Here is a 9591-nt window from a genome sequence, read left to right as displayed (position 1 = left end):
CACGATCACAAATACCAATTAAGGTAAAGGTTTGTGACCTGTGTGGTAAAATGAGGCTAAATGGGAGCACATTTCCTGCTGCTGAGGCAATAAAAAGAATCTTTGTCATTATTCAGTTGCAGGAAACTGTGAGGCATCCTGTGTATTTATGTCTTTAATACACTACACTGTTAACTGGGCTCAGTTTTTCAGAAAACAGGGATGTATACTGATGTGTAGTGTGTGTGCAGCATGTACAGACTAAACTTTAGAGCACCATGAAATGATCCCTGGGGAACACCACAAAAAGTCAACCATTCAGGACTTTCTCTGGGATTATTGTGTGCCACAAGAAGCATGTGATCTTGTGGCCATGGTGACTTTCATTCTATTTGATTGAGGTTAAAATGCAAATCAACACTGCACACTGAGCAAATTCCCATGATTACTGTTGTTCCTCAATAATTTCACAGATCAGAGGATTGGAGATCAGAAGATGTTTGTTAATGAAAGAAGCGTCTAGGCTGGGTGTCTTTCTTAATGGTTTTACAACTGCTAAAAACACTTAAAAAGCTATAAAGAGTAGTGGTTTAAGAGAACAGGTGAAACAGTTTTAGATTCAGTTCCATTTTCCAAAATGTGGAAACCAATGTTGATCTTATCAATGTTGTGACTGTTAAATTTCTGAGTGAAGGCAAAATAGACTAAGACTTTTTCTTCATTAGACACTTCTGATGATTTCCCCTCATAGAAATTCTTCAAATTGTTACCACAGGTTGTTAAAAAATACAGAATGTGACCTACATTTGACCTTTGTTGTGACTGGGCACAGTTGTATAATGAGTGAATCTAAAAGCAAAGATCTGGTGTAATTTATAAGTGAAGGAATGAGAGTTTATATTAGAATACATAAAATATTCTTTTTCCATCTTTAGTTTTCATTGTTTTCCTTCATGAATTTGTAATTAAATATCCACATATATAAACATCTGCTGCATTTTCAGTAAATACACATGTAGGACTTTTATCATTTGTGTTTATTCATTATATTCATTGTACTGTATATAAGACACAGTAGCAATAAACACAGTATAATTGGAAAAGGCCACAAGTTCAGCCCTAAGTAGCCATTTGAGTGCAGTTTTCCCAACATCGCAATACACCATTGTTATTTCAAACACCAGTTAGGATGCTGATAGATGCAAAACAGCATTTTCATATCAAAAAGCAATAAATTGTTTCCTGAGGTGTAATTCAAATATCAAATATTCCACATTCAAGAGAACAGAAACAAATTTTACTGACGTATATAAAGTAACTGGTCCAGCCACCATGTTAAACTCTCATTAGTCAGTAAACATTAAGGTGCAATGGTGAAGTTACTGAGCAAATTAACAACACTGTATATCTGCAGTTGTGGCTTTTATAACAAGCCACACTGAAATCCTTAACATGCTGTCTTTTTTTTTGTCTGCAATAATTCTTCACTCTCACTATAAAAATGTTAATATAACTTTTACACATAATTATAAAACACCAAGAGAAAACCCTAATAGTACAGTGTAACATGTCAATTATCTCTGCCCACACACACTGCATGATTGTCAATTTTAGATTATAGTGCAAAAATATTGAGCAAGCAATTTCAGTTTGTACTTTTTCTCATTAAACATTACAGAAGTAAAACAATATTGCTATAAATTATACAAGCCCGATAAACTTTCCCAGGAGCAAAGCAGAAAATGACATAAATATACAAGTTTTAAATGTTCATGTGTGTATTTTCACACATACATAAAAGAACAGTAAAGCAATCAAGCAAAAGGAAATTACACAAACAATCAAGGAAACAATATTTTTTTTCTAATCAACAAGTTGTGCGATGAGTAAGCCGAGGGGTTTTCAACGATACAGGCACATGCTGGTGCTCTGATACAAGTACATGTAGGCATCACAGAAGAGACGCTTGGCCACACCTTTCATATCTCGAGGCACCTGATTGGCCAGCTCGGCGGGAGACATTTCCAAATACACGCCGACCTCAGGGCAGTTTTGCACCTCGGGGATGTTGAAGCCATCAATTTCTCCTGAACACAAAGACACAACTGAGCCCAAGAGTATTTGTCTAACTGATGCCTGTGATGAGACTGTGCATAAAAACAGGCCGACTCACCTTGTCTGTCCGCCATGCTGTCGAAGAAGATCCAGTCTTTACTGTTCGGTCCATATTTGATGAAGGACACGTAGTGGCTCGTCTCGATGCACAGAACAGCGAACAGCTCCAGTTTGTCCCTGGTCATCTGTGTGTGAGATTTGCCGTGATCCAGGTAACCTTTGGGAACGTCCAGAGCAGCTGGCTGGTGGGACCGGCGCTGCGGATGACAATGCACCTGAAGAGACAGGCAAACTATTGTCATTATCTATTTTTCTCTTATCTTCTATAGTCTTATTTTTCATATTTTTTTTTTTATTTTTCACTCCTCCCTAATGTGATTGTTTTCTAATGTGCTACCTAACTGCCCAACTCAGGGTTTCTGCAGTGCTCACCAAGTTAAACTTAAGACCTTTACCACATAGAATGCAATTTAATACCCGTTTCACAGTCATAAAGACCAGAATATGAATGATATCAATGAAAACCAGTAGGGATCATATGGCCTAGAATTATTTACCAAGTACATGAAGTCATCTTTTTGTCACACATTCCCAGCGGTGTATTACAATAACTCCTCATAATATTATCAAATAATCATTATTGTACAGCTCAATACTGATTCTAATAGCTTTTATTTTTAGAGATATTTGTTTGTTTCCTCTCTGTATTACAGCGCTACCCTTTAATAGCAGGCAGAACCGGTGAGGTGTTGAGGTGGGTTGTATCACATGGAAAACTGATGTCCATGCATAACTTCTATAATCAACAAGGCCTTAAATGACAGTGACACAAACCTTAGATGAGCACTCTTTGCAGAAAACTTTGAATCCCGTCTGGCTGAAGAGGGGATCTTTAAAACAGTCAGCGCACTGTTCCTCAGCCAAGTGTCCACACAGGATGCACTGCTGAGGACCTGAAACACACACACACACACACACACACACACATCACATGTTTTATTCACTTGTTTTTTTTACATATTAGTCTGTGTGCACTGTGCGTATGTGTCCGTAAACCTTCAGAGAGGAGGTCAGTGACGTCCAGCTCCAGAGAGGGGACGATTTTGTCAAACATCTTGAATTTCTTTCCGAAGCGAGGCATCTGGAGGATGAGGCAAGAGGGCACCTGTAAAGATGAGACAATGAAATAAGAAGATTACACACTGCACTGACAGAACACGCAGAAATGAAGTCCAGGAGATGAGAGGATGTGCTGAGAAAACTGTCCAACAGAGCCATCTACTGGAAAATTAAGAGTAATGAGGGAGAGTATCCGCTGAATGAGTCTGGTATCATCTGACCACTTTCCCAGAAACGCTTTCATATTAGTTACACAGACTGATAAAAAACAATAATAAAATAATCGCATATGATTGGAAATATTGAGATATTACATATTATGGAATATCAGCCTGAGCCTATAAGCAGCTGTTTTATTGTATTACCAAGTAAAAACACCAGGAATTTGTTCTTTTCAGCTTCAAAAATGCAAAGATTTAGGTGCTTAATATGTTTTTATTAGGAATACATGTTAACTATATCTATAGATCACCTTCAACCACACAGTGTAGAGATCTTTACAAGCCTCACATTCATCCACATACTCTACAAATGGCAGCACTGCCATGTAAGGCCTGCTAAGGTTCAGGATCTTGCTCACAGGCACTAATATACTGAGGAATAATGGACAGTAAATCATGTTTTGAAAATGTGAAAATGATCACACATGGCAGCATTTGTTGTTTACTTGTAAAAATATTAATACTTTGTAGAGTTTAATATTGCTGCTCATCATAATATAATAATTTTTAATTTTCAAGAATAGCATGAAAGTGGTGTATTAGTGTTACAGTATGTGAAGAGTGTGTCAGAAATCCAGGGGGGTCTCACCTCTGCCAGTTTGAGTCCTGAACTGTGGAAAGAATGTTCCAGCAGCTGCTGGACTGTAGGCAGCACCAGACTGTGGTTCTGGTCCAGGAAGATCTGATAGCAGTAACTATCCTGCACTTTACCATGAGCTGAGCTAAATGGGAGAAGACGAGTAATTAACAACCATCTCATAAAGGAGTTGTCACAATTCATTATACTTGAGCTGTATGGTGGGACATTAGTACGTAGAGGTTTAGCAGTGGTGTTGTGAGCGTACAGTTTGAGTAGAGGGTCCAGGGCGAGAATATGGTGCATGATGACAATGAGGAACTCCTCTGGGTCTAAAAGACAACAGTCACATCAACAGTCACTTTAAGCCAAATAACATATCATGTGTTTTTAAGCTTCCAACAACTCTGCACATCACACTGACCTTTCTCCTCCGTGGTGAAGGAGTGACTGTAGCCATGTTTCTGCAGCTGCTGCCGCAGCTTCATGATGTGCCGTCCTTCCACAAAGCCCTTACTACAAACAACACATACAACATAACATGATTGTTTTTTTAACAAAAAGAATTAAATATTTAGTAAAGTACATAAAATATAAAATACATAAAAGCACCTTCGGAGGGGGTTGACAATGTCATGGAGCAGTGTGTTCTGAATTGGGGTATCTTGAGGTGCTGTTGATTTAAACAGCATCGAGTCCAGCACAGAGGAGCAGGAAAACAAACTGAAAACACAGAAAAGAACAGTGGGTTGACATGAGAAAAGTCACATGACAGTACGACAAAAAGCAAAACTCTGCATGAAATTCAGGGCTGCGCAGCTTTTCAAACCATTGCCTTCATGAGCTATGTGAATTTGATTGCTGTTTGCTACAGTTCAGCAGGTGACCCACAGAGCAAAGAGAGTTTTGAAAATGCTGTCTGATTACAATTGTGTTATCAGTGTCTATAGTAAAACCTTTCCTAAAAATATTGTTCACAGAACTAGTTCATCAACCCAAGCAGGTTATAAGTCTGTACAAGTTAAATTCCACCGTGTACAGAATCTAACATCTGTCCGGAATGTAGGAATGAATGAAAAACATCTGCATGCATCACAATCCATCTTATTGCTCATCATATATTCATCATCCTGACCTGAAGAGGGCAGCATCCATGTAGCAGGAGTTGCAGTGGCCTTGGATCCCCTTCATTCGTCCAATCAGAATCTGGTTAACCTGCTCAGTGGTGATGGGAGGAACAGTCTCCAACTTCCCTGTGCTGTGCTCTGTTTCTCTCTCTGACGCAACACACAATCACACACAGAAATTATTATGTCACATCAAACCATAACACATTACACAGCAAGCAGGTCCAGCTGGAGATCATTTCTGATGCAGTGTTGCCCCCAGCTGTTGGATGAGCTGGCAAATGCAGCATCCAGCTTAATGTGAGATAGTATCTTGTATGCATCATGTATGTACACTCACTGGCTACTTTATTAGGTACACCTGTTCAACTGCTCGTTAACACAAATATCTAATAGGCTAATCACATGGCAGAATCTCAATGCATTTAGGTATAAGACATGGTCAAGACAATCTGTTGAAGGTCAAACTGGGCATCAGAATGGGTAAGAAAGGTGATTTAAGTGACTTTGAAAGTGGCATGTTTGTAGGTGCCAGATGGGCTGGTCTGAGTATTTCAGAAACTGCTGATCTACTGGGATTTTCACACACAACCATCTCTAGGGTTTACAGGGAATAGTCTGAAAAAGACAAAATATCCAGTGACCAGATCTCAATCCAATAGAGCACCTTTGGGATGTTGATGGAACCGGAGATTCGCATCATGGATGTGCAGCCGACAAATCTGCAGCAACTGCGTGATGCTATCATGTCAATATGGACCAAAACCTCTGAAGAATGTTTCCAGTGCCTTGTTGAATCTATGCCACGAAGAATTAAGGCACTTCTGAAGGTAAAAGGGGATTCAACCCGGTACTTGCAAGGTGTACCTAATAAAGTGGCCGGTGTGTGTAGTTTGCAATGTGGTGTGTATATACTCTGCTGCCATCATGACCACTATGTCCACAAAAAGGGCACTAAGAGTCCCCACAGTCAAAACTGTGTATCAGAACAAGAATTTTACGTAAAATAATCTACTGTGAACGAGAGGAAGTAGAAGTAAACTGATCAATCCTGTTCGAACCTGTGTCTTCCAGTTTTGGCATCTTCTCACTGTGACTGGCTTGAAAGCGTGAGTCAGAACGCAAGGAGCTCAGCTTCACAAACAGAGCTCTCTTGGGAGGACACGTGAAGATACGCTTGTCTTTAAAGGTGCCATCACTCACTCCCCTCTCTTCTTCCTGCAGATGAGATACAGACTGATTTGACTGATGTCTCAAAGGTTACATTAAATAAAGAAAAAATAATAATTTTCAATTATGTAAAACTTTTGAACTTTAACACCATCATCGGTGTCACAGTAGATTTTGATCAGTTTTAGATGCTAGAGTTAGGTTCTTTAAATGAGTTCCAGCATGTTCAGTGTTTCTCTACTGCATACAAGAGCAGGTTAAACCACTGTACTGAAACTATATATATATTAGTTTAAATTAAAATTGTTGCCAGGCAAGTATTTTTTAGCTTTAAATCTGCACAATAATACAGTATGTCAGTATAAAGATTACCAGCTCTAGTCCGGCCATGATTATCCGTGAATCAGTCAGAGTGCCGATCCAGCGGATGATTCCATATGCATTTCCTGCACCCAAAGTCACCTCTACCAGAGAGTTCACAGTCAGACCCATGTACAGATCATCAGTGTTTGGTTCCACAGGCAGTGTTTCAACGTCCATGCTCTCTGGATCTATAGTGAAGAATATATTTGAGTCAGATTTATCACAAATGTGGGAAATGGCCACACACTTCATCATGTAAATAGTTGCTCAAACCTGCAGGAACCTCTCCCTTCGCGACACTCTCTAGTTGAACTCTAACTTCACCCCCTCTCTTCCCGTTCTCATCTGTCTCCTGGAAACAACAACACAGAAAACTTAATAATGTTGGGTTAATGTCAATTGTGTTCAAAGGAAGTGGTGAATATATATTCTAAATCTGAAGGTTTAGTTGTATCAGGGGAGCTCAAGAGTAAACAGGAGCATAGAAACTGTGGCAACATGGTCTGATGGCAAAAAAGAAACTTGCAGTATGTGGAAAAAAAGTTACTTGAAAAATAATTAAGATATTTGCCTCATATACAGTACATACAAGAGAAGACTGAACAACTACTGATCAACTATGATCGACAGTGATCATGTGATCAACTGCAAAAAAGTGAAAATTTTAGGTTATTTTAACAGTGACAGGATTTCACGACATTCAAGATTTTTCTACTGTTATTCACAATAAAATATAAAAAGTAAGGTCAATTTTATCATTGCAAAAATAATTTATAAGCTAAAGCAATTGGTCGCTTATTACGAATTAGGCTACATGACTGGTTTAGGCTTTCAACCTGAGGAGAAACACAAATTTATGATTACAAATATTACTTACTGTAGAGATACAAACAAAATGTTTTCCATCCTCTTCCTCCAAACCTAGCACCATTCCATGGCGACATGTATTACTGATGAAGTAAGTGACTCTGTCCCCGACGTTTAGCTCTTCTGTTTGTGGCAGTGGATGGTGGGAGGGTTCTGGGACAGAGGGCGACAAGGAACTGGGAACCACAGGCCTGACTCTGGAGAATGGGGCAAAAACGCCACAATCTTTTGAACAGGAAAATAAGGTTTCATGCTGGAAGGACCCATCGGTATTCCCCTTCCCCTTGTCTGCTCCCTGGTGGCAGAGAGAAACACAGCAGGACCCCTGAATTATTGTCAGACACTGATAATACTTTGACAAAAAACACATTTCTAAAAGGGTCAGTTCATCCACATTAGAAAAAAAAATGACTTTAAAGCCCCACCTGCAGTTCAATCCCAAAGAAAGTTCCTGATAAAGGATATGGAGATTTTGGCTTAGTCAGCCTTCCAATGTAGCGGATGATGCCTCTCAACTCCTCTCCTCCTTCCTGCACAATAACTGTAGATCCCTTAGTGAGTCCTCGTGCTGTTTGGAGAGCAGCTCCCTCTCTGAACCACTTCAGCCTCTCTGCGTCCTCAGACAGGGCCAGCAGCAACTCGGCTTCCTCTGCACTCAGTGCCATCATGATATTCAAGTCTATCTCATAATTTAAAGATGTACGTAAGTTGAAGGGGTAGACTGGCAACTTTGTAGGAGAGTCACATCTTTGGAGCATTGACGTGTACCTGTATTCACTGATGTAACATATGCGGCCAGCTTTGATGTTTCCAGGATATTTAGGAGTTTCTATTATGATGAAGTAAAGGTTGTCTGTTGATGTCATGTTGCTGAGGCCAGGAGATGTAGCTGGGTACTGTACAGAAACACACACACACACACACACACACACACACACACACACACAGTGTTGATATACAAGTGCTAATGACAACAACAAGCCTATTACCAACTTAGTTAGCTGAAGACCAGTTTATTAACTCCAGCGAGCTAAACTGGAATTAGCTGGATACCAGCTTATTATCTCCTGCTCTAACTAAAGACATATAAACACTGTTATTATACAACGGCGAACTGAAACTAAGCTAACACTATAAACGTAAAATGTAAAATCAAAGGAACATCGTTAATCTAGATTTCCTCTCTTTCTTAAACGAACATTTGTGACAAATTTGGCGTATAATAATGTTACCTTCACTTGTTCAGCAACGTTAAAGTTTTCTTTCTGTTGTTTCTCCGCTCCTTGTGGTTTATGTCCAACCAGCTGCCTTGATAAGTTTCACTTCCCCTTTCATTTCATTTCAGAGAACGTCAGCTGGTATTTCTCTCTCTCTTCTCGTTAAAGTTACAGTTGTAGCAAAGTTAGTACAAGTCTGTTAAACAATTAAACAACATATTTCTTCGAAAGAGGTCATTAACGTTAACAAGGAAGCGTTCCGTTTGTTTAGAAATCAGTTGACAACCTGCAGTACATCGTGCTATAGGATGTTGGAAAGGGGGCGGTAATCTCTCAGTGTTGTCTTACAGGCAACCTACCAACTTTGCTCAGGTGAAAATAAGTTTAGTCACATGATGCTGTGTTTAAATTTGGTTGTACAGCATTGATACTTAGAGCAAGTAAGTATCTCCCTGGTTCCCACGTTTGCAACTTCATTCTGAAGTAAGTCTTTTTTTGTTTTGTTAAGTCTCCTTAACCAAGTCAAGTCTCAAGTCTTCAGAGGCTAAGTCAAGGTGAAGCCCTTGTCAGTGTTTATAGGTCACCAGTCTTAATGTGTTTAAGTCTCAAGTAAGTCTTGAGTCTGGTTTAAGTCAAAGTCTCAAGTCTACAGCTGAAATATTATGAAATATTATTATTGTCTAACACCTCTGTTTTGTGATTATTGCAACAGTTTACAGCCTTATTAACTGATTGACCCATTATCAGAACAATTCTTCCAAATTTCAGGGGTCATTTCAGTCAAATTCCAAAAATTTAGAGACGCTTTTTCACTTACCACTGGCAGTATCTGTCCA

The 9591-nt window shown here is 39.3% G+C and overlaps 1 protein-coding gene across 1 annotated transcript; it reads right to left on the bottom strand.

Annotated features, from left to right (window-relative positions):
• Positions 1–1001: 1001 nt before the first annotated feature.
• cyldl (cylindromatosis (turban tumor syndrome), like) lies at positions 1002–9065 on the bottom strand. Its single transcript, XM_023428683.2, has 15 exons — positions 8771–9065; positions 7964–8434; positions 7549–7833; positions 6945–7023; positions 6681–6859; positions 6200–6356; positions 5147–5288; positions 4624–4734; positions 4436–4527; positions 4280–4343; positions 4024–4156; positions 3151–3259; positions 2929–3047; positions 2153–2369; positions 1002–2066 (listed from the first exon to the last, which is right to left on the bottom strand). The coding sequence occupies exons 2-15, from the start codon at positions 8402–8404 to the stop codon at positions 1882–1884; spliced, it is 2313 nt and encodes a 770-aa protein (XP_023284451.1). The 5' UTR covers positions 8405–8434; positions 8771–9065; the 3' UTR covers positions 1002–1881.
• Between the last annotated feature and the right edge of the window lie 526 nt (positions 9066–9591).

The sequence above is a fragment of the Seriola lalandi genome, unplaced genomic scaffold (assembly GCF_002814215.2).
Source record: "Seriola lalandi dorsalis isolate HSWRI2012SDOR001 ecotype SW California unplaced genomic scaffold, Sedor1 jcf7180002054885, whole genome shotgun sequence".
Classification (NCBI taxonomy): Eukaryota; Metazoa; Chordata; class Actinopteri; order Carangiformes; family Carangidae; genus Seriola; species Seriola lalandi.
The sequence above is the reverse complement of the archived record's forward strand: the minus strand, read 5'-3'. Positions and strand labels throughout refer to the sequence as shown.

What these genes read in the sequence shown, in the direction of transcription:
- cyldl (XM_023428683.2), bottom strand. Translation starts at nt 8,404, where the DNA reads ATGACATCAACAGACAACCTTTACTTCATCATAATAGAAACTCCTAAA. An exon ending in ATTTTGTTTGTATCTCTACA is followed by an intron (nt 7,024 to 7,548) that starts GTAAGTAATATT and finishes TGTTGTTTCCAG; the next exon opens with GAGACAGATGAGAACGGGAA. An exon ending in GCCAAAACTGGAAGACACAG is followed by an intron (nt 5,289 to 6,199) that starts GTTCGAACAGGA and finishes GTGTTGCGTCAG; the next exon opens with AGAGAGAAACAGAGCACAGC.